General features: G+C 57.0%; 3 protein-coding genes and 1 non-coding gene across 8 annotated transcripts in view; 2 read left to right on the forward strand and 2 right to left on the reverse strand.

The window, feature by feature from the left end:
• Positions 1-1770, reverse strand: part of CLCN6 (chloride voltage-gated channel 6) — a 37138-nt gene extending 35368 nt beyond the window's left edge. Inside the window, exon 1 of one of the 2 annotated variants that reach the window (XR_009187321.2) lies at positions 719-1036. Coding sequence is in view for 1 of the 2 variants with exons in the window: in XM_058304393.1 (XP_058160376.1) it covers positions 719-805 (87 nt within the window). In the remaining variant the exon portion in view is untranslated. Of the gene's footprint in view, positions 1-718 lie in introns of both variants that reach the window. The other variant, XM_058304393.1, reaches the window with a different exon arrangement.
• MTHFR (methylenetetrahydrofolate reductase) lies at positions 1057-18287 on the forward strand. Of its 4 annotated transcripts, XM_071217786.1 has the most exons (13): positions 1104-1159; positions 1398-1710; positions 3561-3791; positions 4883-5121; positions 5807-5917; positions 8832-9025; positions 9720-9970; positions 10209-10343; positions 10552-10732; positions 11043-11225; positions 12138-12239; positions 13542-13661; positions 14055-18287. In XM_071217786.1, exons 3-13 carry the CDS (start codon positions 3574-3576, stop codon positions 14250-14252), a joined length of 1932 nt encoding a protein of 643 aa, XP_071073887.1. In that variant the 5' UTR covers positions 1104-1159; positions 1398-1710; positions 3561-3573; the 3' UTR covers positions 14253-18287. The 4 variants fall into 4 exon arrangements, with proteins under 4 accessions (XP_004482589.1, XP_071073887.1, XP_058160381.1 ...); XM_004482532.5 differs by lacking the exon at positions 1398-1710 and having other exon boundaries at positions 1057-1159; XM_058304398.2 differs by lacking the exon at positions 1104-1159 and having other exon boundaries at positions 1260-1710.
• Positions 8251-8352, forward strand: LOC111761672 (U6 spliceosomal RNA). The gene has a single exon (XR_002794965.1). It is a non-coding gene; the product is annotated as a U6 spliceosomal RNA (small nuclear RNA).
• The window catches only part of C9H1orf167 (chromosome 9 C1orf167 homolog), a 40125-nt gene continuing 36770 nt past the window's right edge, over positions 15315-18669 (reverse strand). The window contains exons 17-21 of the mRNA XM_071217175.1: positions 17307-17541; positions 16761-16973; positions 16331-16578; positions 15987-16181; positions 15315-15614 (exon numbers count right to left, since the gene is read on the reverse strand). Coding sequence (XP_071073276.1) covers positions 15315-15614; positions 15987-16181; positions 16331-16578; positions 16761-16973; positions 17307-17541 — 1191 coding nt within the window. The remainder of the gene's footprint in view (positions 15615-15986; positions 16182-16330; positions 16579-16760; positions 16974-17306; positions 17542-18669) is intronic.

Below are 18669 nucleotides of genomic sequence, written 5' to 3' on the forward strand. Positions count from 1 at the left end.
CAGAAGCAGTTACAGAAACCAGTTGCTAGTTTTAAACCACCTGAAGCCATTATCAGATTGGAATAAGATCTTTTGTTTAAAAAAATGGGGGATGGGGGCAATGTGGGTGAGGATCTAGTCATCAGGGAAGCCCTTTATTTCTACTGATACATTCTCCAAATAAGTACTCCAGTCTAAAGGGAAGCTCAAAAATGTCCAATGTCAGCTTAAAGAAAAAGAAAAATGTTAGGTTTCATTCTGACAATGCACCGAATCTGAACTCAGAAGGGAGCTGTCAACTCTGGGGACAGAGCAACTCATGTTTTCCCAGTGTGCTTTGCAGAGGGGAAGTTGGATTGTCACTGACCCAGAAAGGATGAGGAATAGCTGGAGAAACTAAGCCAGCTGCGTGGTAAGCACTACGTCCTGTGAAGGGACTCATTCTGAAAACACTTGTTTTATGAAAAACTCTTTTCAGATGAACATAAGAGAAAATACGGGTGAGATTAACTGCACCCGGCTGGGATAGCGCCCTCAGATTCCAAGAAGGGACGAGGAAAGAAGACCCCAGACTTGGACACGCTAAGAGAGGCAGAGGCTTCCAGAGCCCAGGCTGCGGTCCCCAGGCCCCACCCGCTGCCACCTGCGGCCCAGCTCGGCCTGGCTCCACCCCCGGCAACGCCTCCCGCCGTCCCTTAGCAACCGCCCCCTCCCCAGCCCGGCCCGGTCGGCTCCGTACCAGCTCCTCCGGGGTGCGGGTCTCACGCTCACCGCAGCAGCAGCACCACCTGCAGCAGCAGCACAGGGACCCCCTGCATCCCGCCATCTTCCTCCTTTGCTGCCACTCCGGACCCCTCCGCCAGCCCCCTCCCCCACCTAGAGCCGCGCCTCACGTGACAGGCCCCGGGAGAATCACGTGGCCCTCTGGAGCTTGGGGAGGGCGTCAGGGAGTGGCTGCAGACGGGTGGGGCGAGGACTCGCGTCACAGGACGGCGGAGGGACGGCCTCCCCCGAGCCGCTCGGGCGCGGCCATCTTGGGGGCGGAGCTACCTCTCGCGTCCCGGGCGGCTTCCTCCCGCTAGCCCCGCCTCCCTTAGCAATCTGACCCCGGCGCCGCGCGTCCCCGCGGCGACCGCAGTGTTGCGGCGGGCGCGCGCTTCGCGTCACCTCCGACGCGGGGGTGAGTGGAGGGGTCGTCGGGGAGGGAGGCTCCGAACCGGGGAATGCCACCCGGGGGCGCGGTCGTGCTTCTGGGCGGGGAGCGTTGGGGGCCCGCTCGCCCCCGGGAACCTGAGGGGGCGCTCTCGCCGCCTCGGCGCGCGCCCGTCGCCAGACTTCTGTAGCTCTCTCCCGGGGGCTACGGCCCCTCAGGGGTCCCAGCTCAGAGGCCAAGGCTCACTCTCAGTCCCCGGCTTTAGAGGCCCGGAGTCGGTGGCCGGTGACCCAACCCCGCGCGACCGGCCTCGGGCCCGCGTCCCAGGCCCCGCTTGTGACCCAGTGATCCGGTGACACGATTCCCGGCCGTCTGGCCACTGGAGCCCAGAAGGCTGCTTCCGACCCCAACGTCTTCAACCTGCCTCCCCGCCCAGCACCTGGAGGGGACGAGGCGTGGGCCGCTGGCACTGCTATCCCTGGTGACCACCGCGTCCGGCGGCGCGCTGGTGCCCACTTGGGCCTCCTGGCAGTGGTGGGCTTCGAATCCCCCTGCTCCTGGGGCTTCGCACAGCCTGAGTAAGCGCCCAGTAAATGGCAGGGGGTGTTCTGGGAATGGAGGGCTGCTCCTGGCTCTCTGGCTCTGGGTGGTTGGTTGGCTGTTGTTACCAGATCTCTGGGGATATGCGGGGATGCAAACCTGTTAACCCACAGTCCCAGCACTGGGTGCTCTGGGAGCCCAGCTTAAAATAGATCAATAGTGGGTGTTGGTGGAAAAAGAGAATAATATGGCACGTGCTGGACATACTAGGAATGCAATAAATTTTTATCTTTATTGAGCAAATGAAAGAGAGAGTTTATAGGTGGGTTCAGGCTCCAACCTCCTCTCGGTTTTCTTCCTGCAGATAAGGAGGCTGATAATGAAGCCCATCCTTTGGATGTGGGAGACGGGCCAGTTAGGTTGATTTTATCACCCACCCCCTCACTCCCAACTGCCATCCCCACTGAGAATATGGTGCTTTATGTCAGAATCCAAACATTCAGCCCCAGCTGGAGAAAGCGATGGCACCAGGGTTCTTAGTCTGGTCTCAAGACACCTTGACTTTGGATGCATCTGTGTATGTTATGTGTACAGTGTATGCTTCTGGGGAGAGGAGCTATGGATTTCATCAGATTCTCAAAAGAGTCTGGGAATCCAAAATGGTTAAAGACACTGGCTTAGCAGATGACGTTCTCTAAAAGTCATGGACTTGGCCTGGCTGCTCCTTTGTTGCCCCATGCCACCATACACTGAATTTTCACTACTGTTTTCACACTGCTGTGCAAGAGCAAGTTTCTAAGCTTTTGTCCTAGTTTCCCAGCAGGCTGCCAAATGGCGCTGTGCCCACTCTTGGCCTGCCTGTTGTTGCCATGGTCCACAACTTTGTAGGTGGTGGGTGTGCAGTCACATGATTACTCTACCTGCTTTCACTGGTGTGTGTAAGGAGGCCAGCCTGGAAGGTGGGCACCCATGGGACCGCCTTGGTTCTAAACTGGACATAAATTGATGCCTTGGCTGAACTTGGGCCTGGCTCCTGTTGAAACATTGCCACATTTTAACCCACGGGCTCAGGAATAATCTGGTTGCACCGTCGAGGCCTCTGTCCCCTCCATCCACCCACAAACTGTTCCCAGTAACAGGAGATGTTCCTGGCGAGCCAGGCGGAGCATTTCCTGTTTTGGAGTGATCAGGTGACCTGAACTTCAGTTGGCCTCCCCTGTACCAAACCCTGCTGCCTCCGGCAGGCCTGACCTCCTCCCTCCCGTCCTCCTCCCGCCAGTCCCCTCTCCTTCCCTGACCCCGGCAGCCTCAGCCCTGCCTCCGCCCGGAAGCGTTGCCCCACCCCCACGGGCCCCAGCTGAAGCTCAGGCCCGGATCAGGGCTCCGCCCAGCCCGACCCACCCGCTGGGGAAGGTTGCTGCGCTGTCCCCTTCCCACGCACTCTGGTCTAAGCTGGCAGATATGGACCTTTCAAAAACCAGGGGCCTCCCAGCCTGGCCCCACTGCCCCTCCCTGGGGATGTGGGCCTCGGAGGCCCACAGCGGGCGGTTCTCGCTGCCGCCCTCCATCAGGTAGCTGTCACCGGATCCGTGGACTGAGGGCACGGGTTTCTGTGTCTGGGTGGGGGCTGTCATGGGGGGGGGGGCCTGTCTTGCTGGGAGCCCGCCCCAGGGCAGACCAAACTTTGCTGGAGGTGGCCTGTTGTGGTTGTGGAGCTGTGGGTGGGAGCTGCGGTGCCCTGTTGTGGCTGGAGTATGGAGCTGCTGCAGCGGCAGCCTTACCCTCCCCTGTGGAAGGGCCCCCCCTCCCCCCACCCAGCTCAGATGGCTGCTGGTGCGTGGCTTGGCCGCCGCCCGCCCTCTGATCCCCCTGTCCCCACCCTATGCAGCAGGCACCCCGCCATGGTAAACGGTGGCCCCCACCCCCGCTCTGAGGGCAGCAGCAGTGGCGGTGAGAGCTCCAAGGAGAGTTCGAGATGCTCCACACCCAGCCCGGACCGCGAGCGGCATGAGCGGCTCCGGGAGAAGATCAGGCGGAGGATAGAATCTGGTGACAAGTGGTTCTCCTTGGAATTCTTCCCTCCTCGGACTGCGGAGGGAGCTGCCAATCTCATTGCAATGTGAGTTGCTGTGAAGATGAGGAGTGGGGCCAGGATGGGGGTGGTGAGCTGTCAGCTGCGCTGCGGAGCAGCCCTCTAACCCGGCAGAGCAAGGCAGGATAGGGCGTTTCATCTTCAGCTTCTGAGTGTCCCTAAAAGTCCCTCTCCGACAGGAATTTTTAGACACACCCTTCTTAGGAGCCTGTGGGTTAAAAATGTTTATTCTCACAAGTGGCATTCTTTGGAGGATGAGGCTGGATCATGAGGAGAGTCTAGGAAATCACAGAGCAGCTCCCTGGAGAATGTTTTCAGCAAGTTAGGAATTTAGATTATGCCTCTTGAAGTCTGGAAATGCTGAATTACATTAGCACTTTATGAGCTGCAGTTTCTTCCAGATGCCTTTTGCCATTTGCACTTCTCAGGTGTCTCTAGAGCCCTGGATTTGAAGAGTAAAGGCACATGGGTGTTTAAATGCACCATTTTACGGCCAGCACCAAAACTCCCATGCACGGCTTCCCAGGCTAGCCTGGGAACTGTGCCTCAATCTGCAGCACCCTTGGCTCCTGCCCTGGGACTGGGGGAGGAAGGGCAGCAGGAGAGCAACTTGTGTCTGCTGCCCCTCTTTTCCACAGTTCCTCAAACAAGGTTCTACTTCCCACACTGGGGATTCCCCTAATCGTTGACTCGCTCTAGATGATAGACACGTAAGCACTTTGTAGAGTCTAAAGGGCTGCCCTTGCACAGAACGGCAGCCTTGCGGTGAATACCGTCTCCACGTAACAGTAACCGTCATGGTCATAGCTGCTCACATTCACTCATCGTCCACTGTATCCCAGGCACTGGTCTAAGTGCTGTGGAGCTGTTGATCATGATATTCTCAGTGCTCTGAAGCAGGGACTGTTGCACGCCACATTTTCTTGAGGAAACAGGCTCAGTGAGGTTAAGTACTCTACCCACAATCACATAGCTAGTAAGTAGCAAAGCCAAGATATGATCGCAGGTGGGTCTGACTCCTGAGTGCATGCTCTGGTTTCCCCACTCGCAGGCCCCACAGAAGGTGGTGAGGGGTGGGTTTCCCTAGGAAGCTCTCTTCAGAAAGAAATTCCCTACAGGTTTGACCGGATGGGGGCAGGCAGCCCCCTCTTCATAGACGTGACCTGGCACCCAGCAGGGGACCCTGGCTCCGACAAGGAGACTTCCTCCATGATGATTGCCAGCACGGCCTTAAACTACTGTGGTCTGGAAACCATCCTGCACATGACCTGCTGCCACCAGAACCAGGAGGAGATCACGGGCCACTTGCACAGGGCCAAGCGACTGGGCCTGAAGAACATCTTGGCACTGAGGGGAGGTGTGGCGCCAGCACTCCCCTGCTCTCTGGGGTTTTATTTCCTGTTGGCCTGTCCTGTCACCGGAAGGGTCCTCGAGTTCCCCCGGGTCCCCCACGGAGCGTGCTCAGGGTCCCACCTCTGCCAATAGATCCGTGGACCGCGTGGCACCGAGTGTGCTGTGGGCTCCACTCAGATGGAGCCGCCTCTTGACTTCAACGTGGTTCAGTCGGGAGTGCGGCTGGTGCCCAATAACCTCTGCCCTGGCTACACACGACTTCATCGATCTCTGGCTGCACCCAACTCTTGTCCCAATCTGAGAGTGCCATTTTGGCCTCGGTCCCAGAAGTGAGAGCAGCTGGTTCTTCTGGTGCCTGTTGTCATTCTGGGCCAAGACGTGGGAAGGGAAGCCTCATGCTGCCCACCACAAGGCCAGTTCTTCTCACTCGAGGTGAATAGAAAATTCTCCCGGGAGGCAGAGCTCCGAGAGAGTGAGACGGCCAGGGGAAGACTCTCACTTTCTCCTGGCTAATAGAAGAGCAGCTGCAGACACAGGGACGTCCCACCCCCACCCCCACTGTTGACCACGTGCTGGGCTGGAAAAGGGGACCCCTGACTTCAGTCCTATGAGGAGCTCACCACCCCTGGGTGTTGGTGCAGGGAGAAGGAACAAAAAGGTCCGGTGACCGTGCCCTTCACCCCCCACAGACCCCACAGGTGACCAGTGGGAAGAGAACAAAGGGGCCTTCAACTACGCTGCAGACCTGGTGAGGCATATCCGAAGCGAGTTCGGTGACTACTTTGACATCTGTGTGGCGGGTGAGTGACTAGAGCATCCCAGTGGGGGGTGGAGAGGGGAAGGAAGGGGCGCCCAGCCCTGGTTTGAGGCACAGAGACCCCATTGGGGTTCAGTTCAGGTCACGTCGTCAGGGCCGCCCTGGGCCTGGAGCCAGTGTTGGATAAGGGAGGTACGGGGTAAATTAAGCCATGTCTTGCCCTCGTTCTGTCATCCACTGCCTTCCCCTCCCACCCCACCCCTTAGGTTTTCGTTCCTCTGCCTTTTCATGTATGTAGACTGCTTCCCAGCCCTATTCGTCTTTATAGCAAAAAACGATATAGTAAGAGATTCCAAAGGACAGGGATCTTAGGACCCATGTCAGGAAATGACATCAGGCCTTACTGGGCACTGGAACCCCAAACCAGGAAGCAGTGCCATCTGTCCTGCTCTCTGGGAAGTTCCCACCTCTCCTTTGTGCTGCCTGTTTTTCCACACACAACCAGCCAACTGCTCCTGAGTGTACCTGGTGTAAGTTCCACCCACTCAGCCATTCCAGATTCCCAGGAGAGAGAATGTGATTGGCTCAACTCCAGTTCCATCGGTGTCTTAGTCCGCCAGGGCTGCTATGATAAATACCAGGGCTGCTATGACAAAAACCTGCTTAAACACCAGGAATTTATTGCCTCACAGTTTGGGAGGCTAGAAGTCCAAAACTAGAGTGCCAGCAAGGCTGTGCTTTCTCCCGGGATCTAGTGTTCTGCCGCTGGCTTTCTGGTGCCTCCGTCACATGGAGATGTCTCCTCCTGTCTCCTCCTGGGTCCTCACTTCTGTGTCCAGTTTCTTTGCTCATCAGGACTTCAGCCATGTTGGACTAAAGCCCACCCTTCCTCACTTTGTCTGCACCTTCACTAATCACATCTTCGAAGGTCCTGTCTACAGATGGGTTACACCACAGACCCCCAGGACTAGGATTAGGCTTGAGCACACCTTTATGGGAGGCATGACTCAATCCCCAGCAGTCAGTGATAGGCAGGGGGCCAAGTTCACCTGGCAGAAGTGCAGTGGGGTGGCTGCCTCTTACTGCGCTGGGGTGGGGCCTTCAGCTTCTCAAACGGGGCTCAGCTACAGAGTGAGGCACGGTGTGCCAGGGACACAGGAAGCCCCCAGGCGAATTTGGGACATCTTCCTGGAATGACAATTTTTCTCAACTATTTTGAGGGAAATCAAATCATTTTTATATGAAAACAAACATGACTATATTACGGAGTAGCACGTCTAAGTGATCTGAATTTAAAAAAAAAAAGTGTGGCTTCGGGGATGCTCCTTATTGTGGGTGACTGGGCTGTCTCTGCAGTGACCCCTGTACCTGTCCTGTGTTCAGGGACAGGGGCTTATATGGCTACATCTGAAAGCCCTGATAAGGATAAGGACTTAGGGACAAAAGGCACTTTCAACTGTTCAAGCCTCTGCTGCCCATTCCAGCCCAAATGCAGGCAGTTCATTGGGAACAGGCACCCGGGCACCAGGAGTGGGTACAGATGGATCATGACTGGCACCCGCAGAGCTGTGCGCTGTACTAGCTGAACAGCTTTGTGCTTTGCTTATCCCAGAGTGAGTAATAAGATCAGTGGGTAAGAAGCACCAGCTGGTGAGGGTAGAAAAGGAACATAGTAAATCAAGAAAAATCCAAATGTAATCAAATGCTACACTGGCTCCATTGAACTTAGGTTTTAGAGATATACAGTTTCAGCTATTCAAAAGCCTCTCTGTTTCTGAAATTCTTACTGGAAGAAATGGCTTGTTGTGAAACTGACACTTAATCTCCCTTACCCAGTGAAACAATTTGTTTTTACATCCATTTTTGATGACTTGGGGTTTCTTAAGAACGAAACTGCCTTTCATGGCGAAGCAGCCTGTGCTTGGCTTTTTTTTTTTTCTTTTTTTTTTTTTTCAGAAAACATAGATCACAGTGTGCTTGGCTTTCGACAGCCAAGATCATAGCTCTGCCTGCTTCCTGGCCAGCCTTCTCCCTGTAGTTTCCTTAAGGCCTAAAGCCTTCCCTGCCATCCTGTCCAGTAGAGCTGCCAGTTAGTTCAGCCATCTAGAGAAGGGGTCATAAGTTCACAAAGACCGTCTGATCCAACCTCCCAGGCAATTCTGGAATCCCCTCTCTGTCAGCTGCCCCAGTGTTCTCAGACTTAAAGAGCTCATTCTTTTGTGGGGCTGCTCGTCCCATTGTCCAGCAACTCTCTGAAACTGAACCTGGTTCTGCCATCAGGAGCTACACAGAGCATGGCTAATTAAGACTCAGATGAAGGTGAGTGCTTTTTCCTCATGACAGACCTTTAGACATTTGAAAGTATTAATAGTTACCGTGCTCTCTCTGGCAGCACATATACTAAAATCGGAATGATAGAGAGTAGCATGGCCCCTGTGAAAGGATGACATGCAAATTCATGAAGTGTTCCTATTTTAACATGCTGTCTGTTCTTCAAGCAACACACTTGCACATTCTTCAGTTCTTCATGTAACATGGCTTTAATTTTTCTCTATTTTGGATCTCTGAGTAATTTTGATGTTGAATTAAAAACAACTTTGTAATCCAGTGCCTAGAGTCAAACCCAGTACCCCAGGTACCATCTAACCAGTGCTGCGCAGGATGTCTTCTCACTTACTCGGCACAAAGTGCTGTCCTGGTTTGCCTGGTCAGTGGTCACAAGGGAGAAGTGGCAGGACTGACAGTGGGGGCAGTGACTTGAAGATGTGTCCACCAAGGGTGAAGGGGCGCGTCAGCTGAGAGCCCACCCCTCCTGGGTTTGGCGTGGTCTCTGCTGTGCTGTTGGAGGGGTGATTCCAGACCCCCAAGGCATAGGACTCTCGCTTTCTGGGCTCTCTGGTTTTTTCCTCACTCATCTTGAGCAGGTAGAGGCCAGCCTCTGTCATCCCTGTTGGCAGGTTACCCCAAAGGCCACCCTGAAGCAGGGAGCTTTGAGACCGACCTGAAGTACTTGAAGGAGAAGGTATCTGCAGGAGCTGACTTCGTCATCACCCAGCTTTTCTTTGAGGCTGACACATTCTTCCACTTTGTTAAGGCTTGCTCCAAGATAGGCATTACCTGCCCCATCCTCCCTGGAATCTTTCCTCTTCAGGTGAGGGTCCCAGGAGGGCCGAGGGCCTCCCTCCAACCCCCAGCCTAGCCCTCAGGTGAACTGCTGAGCTCACCCCAGGGTTCTTTTAGAGTTCCTGTTAGATGCTCTAGGCCTTGCAAAATGTTGTCACATCTAATTTCCCCCAGAAAACAGCAAGAGCATGTGTTGGACGTGCTGGTTGTACTTTGTCGCCCAACAAGTGCCATTAGCAGAGATTAGAACTCATGATTCATAATAAGTTTTGGTTAAATCAGTGATTCCCAAATTTGGCTGATCATCAAAACCATTTGATAAACTCTCTCAAAAGATGGGTGTCCCGGACCCACCCCTAGAAGTTCCGATTTAGTAGATCTGAGATGGGACCTAGGTACTTGTATTTTACTCCTTAAATTTTGCCAGTGATTCTGATCAGTGAGACTCGGGAGCCACTGGGTTAGAGGACCACCATGACACCAGTAAATACATCCGGGGGTAGAGGACTGGCTCAGACAGGTGGCGGGAATGCTTATAAGCAAAGGTGGAAAAAGCAGGCTAAGCCCAAGCATCCTCGCAGGATGTGAGCCGACTTCCTGAGTCACTGCATCGCACTGCCTTGGCGGGAGCCTTTGGTGGGGGGTGGAGGTGGGGGAGGTAAGTATTTAGGGGAAGAGACAGACTGGGAGGGGGTACCATGGCTCCCTCATGTCTTGGCCAGAGCTACCAGTCCCTCCGGCACCTTGTGAAGCTGTCCAAGCTGGAGGTGCCACAGAAGATCAAGGATGTGATTGAGCCCATCAAAGACAATGATGCTGCCATCCGCAACTATGGCATCGAGCTGGCCGTGAACCTGTGCCAGGAGCTTCTGGCAAGTGGCTTGGCGCCAGGCCTCCACTTCTACACCCTCAACCGCGAGACGGCCACCGTAGAGGTGCTGAAGCGCTTGGGCTTGTGGACCGTGGACCCCAGGTGAGGACAGGGGTGCTAACTTCAGGCCAGGGAGCCAAGGAGGGAAGCCGGCGAGATGTCACTGAGAAAGCTGTGCCCTGGCAGTGCTGGCCCCCACGGTGGCCCAGAGCGCTGGCCCAGCACACTGAGGCCCCCCGAGCTCAGTTTCCAAGTTGGCTTTGTGAGCCCGCGTGCACTGGCGCTCCCCTCCTTCCTGCTCCCTTGCAATGCCTTGCCCTTCTTCCTCCGTTCTCACCAGGCGTCGCCTACCCTGGGCTGTCAGTGCCCACCCCAAGCGCCGGGAGGAAGATGTGCGTCCCATCTTCTGGGCCTCCAGACCAAAGAGCTACATCTACCGCACCCAGGAGTGGGACGAGTTCCCAAATGGCCGCTGGTGAGTGCGGGCAGACGGTCCTTGGCCAGTGAATCCTGGCGGGGGGTGGGGAGGCAGAGAGAGGGGCCATGCCTGTGGTTGAGCCCAGGGAGAAGTGGGGACTGGAGTCATAGGCAGATAACTCCGTGGGCATGTGGGTGGCCACTGTCCTTCTGTCAGGAGCCCAAGGTCAGGGGTGGCCCTTGACCACCTCCCACCTCCTTCCCAGGGGCAATTCCTCCTCTCCGGCCTTTGGGGAGCTGAAGGACTACTACCTCTTCTACCTGAAAAGCAAGTCTCCGCGGGCAGAGTTGCTCAAGATGTGGGGGGAGGAGCTGACCAGCGAGGAAAGCGTCTTTGAGGTCTTTGCCCACTACCTCTCCGGAGAGCCGAACCAGAGCGGCGTTAGAGTGAGTGGTGCTGGGTGGGACCCTGTGACCTTCTCCACCCACTCCAGCCTTGGGCTAGGCCCCGGAGCGCTGAGGCTCCCATTGTGAGCCTCCTCCCCGCCAGGTCCTAGGCGAGGCCCCCCAGCGAAGGGACAGGGTGAGTGGGAAAATCCCCTGGAGATGCTGGGTCTCTGCCCTAGAAGTTGACAGGGACTCGGCCCAGCGGGCCAGGGAAGGAGGTGGGCTTTGAGGACTGACTGTGAGAGGGAGGGACCCAGCCGGGCAGAGCCGACCGTCACCCAGTCCCCGCTGGGCTTGCCCTGTCTCCCAGGTGACCTGCCTGCCCTGGAACGACGAGCCCCTGGCGGCCGAGACCAGCCTGATGAAGGAGGAGCTGCTGCGTGTGAACCGGCAGGGGATCCTCACCATCAACTCCCAGCCCAATGTCAACGGGAGGCCCTCCTCCGACCCCGTGGTGGGCTGGGGCCCCAGTGGGGGCTACGTCTTCCAGAAGGTGTGGCAGGGATACGTAGGGCTGCTTTGTCTTGACCAGCACCCAGGGGTTCCTCAGATAATGGGACAGAGAAGCTTCTCTCTCCTGTCTTCTTGGTTTGAACAGTATTGGATAAAGGTGGACAGGAACTCGCCCTTGACGTCAGAGTGACCGGGGTTAAAATCCAGACTGCCACTTACCAGCTTTGTGATGCTGGGTGGGACACCCTCTCTGAGCCTCAGATGACTCATCTGTAAAACAGGAATGTCCTGCATTTCATTTTTTGGAGATGAAATGCAACAAAGCATGAAGAGCGCACAATGGGAAGAACACAAAAAACATTCATTAAGTGGGCATGCTTTCTTGCTCTTCTGAGTGAACACCTCTGCTAGGACTGTAGGGTTAAAATTCTCTTCTGAACTGAAGCCCGTGGGCTCTGGATTTGAGAGTCGTGTTGCTGAACTGCCCTGAGCTTAGCTTCCTCGTCTGTAAAACGGGATGACGGCGCCCCCCCTGCAGGGTGGTGCACCTCGGCACAGGGGAACGTCAGTGTCACCAGCTTCCTCCCTGAAGGACAGCTGGGGCTCAAGGAGCTGTAGTGTCACTGTGGGCATCCAGTGCTGGGAGGATGGAACGTGTCATGCCGCCCTCACGCACCTTGGCTCAAAGTGCCCGCTCTGATGAGGCAGCCCTCCCCAACCAGCAGGTCTCCCTCAGTCCTGTCCAGGGGGGGACTCTCGTGTCCTTCGCCCTCCCTCTGCCCCTCTTTTGTCTTTGCCAACTCCAAGTTCCCGGTGCCTCTGGGGTCCTCCCGTGTGTCTGCACAGGTTCCCCCAGGGTGGCTGGGAGGATGGGTGCCTGGCTGGTACTGGGGAGCACACAGAGGGAATTTGGCAAGGCCTTGGGCCTGACGCGGGCGTCTGTCTCCCACAGGCTTACTTAGAGTTCTTCACTTCCCGTGAGACGGTAGAAGCACTTCTGCAAGTGCTGAAGAAATACGAGCTCCGAGTGAATTACCACATTGTCGACGTGAAGGTAGCCAGTTCCAGGGTCCCAGAACCACCGGGGCCCAAGGGCAGCCATGCTGACTGCTTCACTCCACACCTCTGAGACCAATCCCAGTCCAGGCGGCATGCTGGACAGAGCTCTGCGGCCAGTGCCAGGGCCCTGCCCTCAAAGCACGCCAGTCCAGTGAGGGGGACAAATAAGTGGATGGAGACGAGCCAGCTCGGTGGGGAAATAAAGTTCAGTATGGGCTGCCATGGGACCCCAGAGGAGGAGCGTCGTCTACCGGAGAGGCGAGCTTCTTGGAGGGGTCGCATGTGGCCTGAATCTTTAAGGCTGAAGGGAGTTGGCCAGAAGGGGAGGCAGGTGTTTCCGGGAGAGGGCAGAGGATGAGGAGCTGCACGGCCTGTTGGGGAAGCTGATGAACGGGGGTGGGCTGAGGCAGAGGCGTTAGGAGATGCCATGTCCTCGCGGGTCTGGATTGTCCTGCTTGGGATTTGGGTCTACCCGTGAAGGCAATGGGGAGCCTTTCTGCAGCAGTGAAGGGACTCAGTTCCGTGTTCATTTTAGGAAGATCACAGTGGGCAACTGTGTGGATGAGGGGGGCTGGAGAGGACTAGCGCCAGGGAGGCTAGCTGGGAGGCGCTGTGATAACCCCAGGCGGAAGGCAGAGGCCTGGGTGGGTGCGACAAGAGGAAGCAGAGCAGAAGCTCTGTAAGAGGGATCAGCACAGGGAGGTGAAAGGGCAGGCCCCGATGACCTTTAGGGATCAGGCGCGTGTGCAAAGTGCCGAACCAGAAGGCTGGGCAGGTTGGAGGTGAGCAGAGAAGGTCCTGAAGGGCCTCCTGTGTGCAGCTTTCCAGGCCTGCCCCTTTTTTTTTTTAAAGATTTATTTATTTATTTATTTTATTTATTTTCCCCCGCCCCAGTTGTCTGCTCTCTGTGTCCATTCACTGCATGTTCTTCTGTGACTGCTTCTATCCTTATCAGCGGCACCAGAAATCTGTGTTTGTTTTTGTTGAGTCATCTTGTGTCAGCTCTCCGTGTGTGTGGCGCCATTCCTGGGCAGGCTGCACTTGCTTTCGCACTGGGCGGCTTTCCTTACGGGGCGCACTCCTTGCGCGTGGGGCTCCCCTATGCGGGGGGCACCCCTGTGTGGCAGGACACTCCTTGCACGCATCAGCACTGCTCATGGCCAGCTCCACACGGGTCAAGGAGGCCCGGGGTTTGAACCTTGGGCCTCCCATGTGGTAGGCGGACGCCGTAACCACTGGGCCAAGTCTGCTTCCGGTCCAGAGCCTGCTCTTAATCCCCTCACCCTGCTCCGCCCAGGGTGAAAACATCACCAACGCCCCTGAGCTGCAGCCCAACGCCGTCACCTGGGGCATCTTCCCTGGGCGAGAGATCATCCAGCCCACTGTGGTGGACCCTGTCAGCTTCATGTTCTGGAAGGTAAAGGAGCTGGGGCAAGCCTGCCTTCCCCACTTGGAAGTCTTGGGGTGGCTGGATCGCTGGGGCCCGAGTCTGTGGCTGCAGGCCACACCCCCAGGGCTGGTGGACTCAGCCTCACATCGGTGGCAGCTCTGCCTCCCTGGGGTCCGTTTGTTTGGGCTGGTGGTGGAAAGTGGCACTGGCAGTGGAAGTGCTCTGTTGGGCAGCGGGCAGAAGCCCTGGGTGCTGAGCATGGAGCCTGGCTGTGGATATCCCCGCTGGCCTTGGCTTCTGCCTTGGCTTCCTCCCTGATGACCTTGGCTTCTGCCTGCCCACCTTGGCTTCCGCCTTGATGGCCTTGGCCTCTGCCCTGCCCACCTTGGCCTCTGCTCTGCCAATCTTGCCTGTGCACAGGATGAAGCCTTCGCCCTGTGGATCGAGCAGTGGGGCAAGCTGTATGAGGAGGAGTCCCCATCCCGCATGATCATCCAGTATATCCACGACAACTACTTCCTGGTCAACCTGGTGGACAATGAGTTTCCGCTGGACAACTGCCTGTGGCAGGTGGTGGAGGACACGTTTGATCTTCTCAGCAGGCCTACCCCAGAATGAGGCAGACAGCAGCTCTCCGATCCTGCATCCTGATGTCCTGAGCCTGGGGCCACTTGTGCCCCCTTCCTGCTCTCTAGTTCCTGTTCTCCAGGGAACCCTCTTCTCCATGTCCCTCCGGGCCGTGCCTCACTTACCACAAGGTGAAGGCAGCTAGCCGGGGATGAGGCTTCCAGACTCCAGCGGGACCTGAGTCAGCCCATCGGGAGCCTGGTGCTCCTGGCTCGACCCTGAGGCTTTGTCTTTGGGTGGGGAACCTCTCCGTCCTGCCCAGAACTACGGCCTAGGGTGGAGCACACCATCCTCCCCACGCCAGGCAGCCCCTATGAGCCAGGCCAAGAATCCACACGAACTTGCACTTGGGGCCTCTGAAGGACAGGCAAAGTGAATGTGGGCAACGGGCATTTGGGCCACCGCAAAAGAGACATGGCAAGGTGACAGGTGCTGCCCCCTTCCACCTACGCGCAATTGAAGGGGCAAACCCCTGCCCCCTGCCTACCTACCTGCCTGCCAAGGTGTGGCCCGCGGCTGAACCCCAGCCACGCAGGCATCTCTAGCTGCCTTCTGAGAGCTAAGCTGGTTTTCCCCCTTTCTACAATGTTTTTGAAGCAGTTGTCTGTATTTTGGCGGCCAGAAGAGAAAGCGTCCCTTGAGGGTTAAAGGCAGTCTGAACCCTTGTACTTGGTGGAGCCCTGGGCCTTCCTTTTTTTTCACTTTAGAGGGATACACCTGCACCTGTTACTGTCAAGGGCAAAATAGGCGAGGCTCGCCTGGGTGCCTGCAGGGGCTGTGTGGTGGCCACACTCCTAGGTTTTGTTTTTTAGGTGGACCCTCCTCCCACCACTGCACTGTTCGTCTGCTCACTCAGTCCATGTCCAAGGTTGTCTGCCTGGCAGTGTCCCCAGCCCCAGATTGCTGAGCTGCACTGGCTCAGCGGAAACGGGGCTGCTCTCAGGTGGGGGCAGGGGGCAGGAGCAGTCTGATGGTGGAGGTGGGGCAGAGGGGCCGCCTTTGGGAGACTGAGCAAAACAAGCAGCCAGGACTGAGGAGGCATTTTATTGTCCATTACAGCCGGACCGTTCCTCTCCCTCCAGGCCGGGTGAGTGCCTCACTGGCCGGATGGGTGGGGTGCAGTTCCTTTCCTGGAGAAGGCAGGGTACAACTCTGCTTTCTCCTTTTTGGGAACAGCAAGTCAACAGCTGCAGCTGGGCCCCAGGCCCGCCCCAGCCCCACCACAGCCAGGGCTCGTGTCTTCCCGCTGCTCCCGGGGCCCCTGGCACCCAGCTTGCTCAGGGGCTTTGGGCTACTGGCAGCGACTCTCTGCGGGCCCCTGGCTGCCAGGTGCTGGTGCCACTTCTCAAAGGCCTGGAATCCAGGAGGGAGGGAGGGAGAGAGGAAGGGAAGGAAGGAAGGCTGCTGGCCTCCATCTCAGTGCCGCAGGCCTGTGCTGGGCTGCGAGGTGAACACCTGCCCCAGCTCCTCAGTCTCTGAGGGGATGGGGGGAGCCCCCCCTCTGCCCCAGGCAGGCAGCCAGCCTGGCCCCAGGCAAGTGCATGGGCTCGAAATAGACCTGACCTGCAGTCTGGGGAGCTTTGGGTGGAGACTGGGCCGAGCATGTGACCACCAGCTAAATGGAGGGCTCCAAAATCACCGCGCCACCCCCTCCCTGAAAATGAAGGGACCCGGGTTCTGGGCTGAGGTGGGGTGGGGGCCACATCGGCCTGCACCTGGGAAAGCACACAGCCTTCTTGCTGCTGTACTCGCTGAGCCACCCGCAGCTGCAGGATGCGCCGACGCCACGTCCCCCAGGCCCATCCCAGGAGCCGCTGCCTGAGCTGTGGGGACAGTTGGCAGAGAAGGCACAGGGCTGGACCCACTGCAGTCTGACCTCCAGGCTCCCAGGCAGCTCCCACCTCTTCCCCTCCTGCCACTCTGGCACCAGGATGAAGGGGATGTGACAAGGGTGGGGGTTGTCATTTGAGGAGCATGTTAACAATGCAGATTCGTGGGCCTGCCCTGCACGGTTTCAGACCTACATCCGGCGACCATGCTTTAAGGAACATACTTTCTAGCCATTAAGATGAGCAGGGACGACTTGGAAGATGAGCCCCATGGCCTCTGGGGTCTCTTTCAGCCGTGGGGACAGGGAGGGGCTGCCCCCACTCACCAGTGTCCGTGCCAGCTGCTCTGCCCCTTGAGCATCCACCCAGTACTGCCAGGTCGCTGTCAGGAGCCGGGCCCGCCGGGCACCCTGGAGCCGGCCAAGCAGAGCCTCGAGGCGCCAGCGCTGCAGGCACTTCCTCCTGGAGGCAGAGGGCCTGGGGTGGGTCTGTGGTCAAGACAGCCACGTGGCCCAAGCATCGTGACACTCCATTCCCAGGAGGAAGAGCAGAGCCACCTGCGTGGGCCTACTTCTCCAGGGTCCCATAGAGCCCAGCCCTGGCCGCAGGGCCCAGCTTGGGCTCAGGCCAGCCCCTCCCCGCTCCGCTCCCCCCAGCCATGCCCATGCACCCAGCTGCTCTGACCCCAGCCGCCTCTGCTGGGCCTCGCCCTCGCCTTGGAGGGCTCGGGTCTCACAGCTGCAGTCCCCACCAGGTTCGGTCCAGAGGCGCTCGCCCTGGGCCCAGCTGTAGTGCATGGGCCACGGCAGCCAGAGCTGGAAGTCCTGGCGCAGGGGCAGCTGGGAAGGGGCAGGGTGCAGCCTGGAGTCCCGCTCTCCGTTGCCTGGGGAGGGAGTCAGTTGGAGGAGGTTAACATTGGTTTAGGATTGCAAAGTCTGGACAGTGTGCACCTAGAGGGGGAGAACAACCAAGAGGTGTGAAGACAAAAGGGCTTAATTTGATATGAAGTCCGGTGCCCACACCCTGTCGCATCTGCCCAAGCCTCCAGCAGCCCGCAGAAAAAAGACAGGAGCAGGGCAGGAAAAAACAGCGGTTTTCTTAAAGTGGCTGAAATGTTCCAGAGCTGGAAACCGGCTGGGAACTCAGTGAATGCACTAGACAGTCACCAGGGACAACAGGCTGCTCTCCAGGGCCTGGGGCCTGTGGCCAGCTCAGCCTTGGACTGCACACACTGTCCCCAGGGGCAGGGCTCCCTTACCCCGAGGCCAGAATGTTTCTCTCCACTTCCTCTGTCCACCGCAGCTGTGGAGCCATGCAGACGCGGGCGGCACCAGTCCTGTGGCCTGTGTCCAGCCGCTGCCTGTCTGGGAACAACCAGAGTGCAGCCTGAACGGGGTGGGTTCGGACTTACAGGGGCACAGGTGACCTGGCAGTTCCTTTCCTGCCCCTGGTCACTAGCAGGGCATCCCACTTGTTTGTGTGTGCACCAAGGGGAGGGTTGGCGTGGCATCATCTGCATCCTCCCGTGGGCTGAGGCGCCTCCAGGAGCCTGGGGCGCCCAGGAGCAGCACGTCTGCCTCTTCCTCCGCCGTCCCCCTGCGTGGACGAGCAATAGCTACTGCTTGAGCAGCGCTTGCTTTGTGATGGGCACCGCGCTGGCACTTCACATGCAACCCCGGGGGGTGGGGGTCACTCTTCCACTTTATGGAAAAGGAAACTAATTATACAAAGATAAATTCTCTACCCAAGGCCCCACAGCTCAGAAGTGGTCTGACTCCCGAGCCTGAGCCCCCAGCTACAAGCCAAGGGCCTTTGACTCGCGGGCTCCATGAGAAGGTGCAGTGCCTGTGCTTGGTGACGTAGGTGGGGCCAGGTGAGCATTTGTGATCACGTGGTAGGAAGGAGGGGCCCAGAATCAGGAACCCTAGTTACCATTCCCAGTGTTTTTACTTCTTATAAACCTCAGTTTCTCCATCAGTAAAATGGGAGCCCTGCCTTACTTTGCTTACAAGAATGGAATGAAAGTATTTATAAAATTACTCTGAAAATAAAATGCCTGGAAATACCTATCTAGAATAAAGTACCCTGAGATCCTAGAATCTGTTGTTGCTATAGCCTCACATGTAAATTCTGCAAATAGCCAATGCTAGTCTCTTTCAATGCCATAAAATGAAATAAAAAAACCAAAACAGTTTAATCTTTTTTTTTTTTTCAGGAGGTACCTGAGATTGAACCTGGGACCTTGTATGTGGGAAGCAGATGCTCCCCTAATCTTTTTCCTTAAAATCTTTGTACCATTATATACTCTTTGGCATTTTGAAACAGGATTTTTTTTAAGGAGGTCCTGGGGATTTAACCCAAGACATCTTACATGGGAAGCTGGCACTCAACCACTGCGCTGGGGAGCAGATGCGGCTCAAGCAGTTGAGCACCCACCTCTCACATGGGAGGTCCTGGGTTCAGTTCCCAGTGCCTCCTGAAAAAAACACAAGAAGTAAAACAATAAAACCAGCTCAGGGAACCCAATGTGGCTCAGTGGTTGAGTGCTGGCTTCCCAATACAAGGTCCTGGGTTCAATC

Source organism: Dasypus novemcinctus, chromosome 9 (assembly GCF_030445035.2).
Source record: "Dasypus novemcinctus isolate mDasNov1 chromosome 9, mDasNov1.1.hap2, whole genome shotgun sequence".
NCBI lineage: Eukaryota > Metazoa > Chordata > Mammalia > Cingulata > Dasypodidae > Dasypus > Dasypus novemcinctus.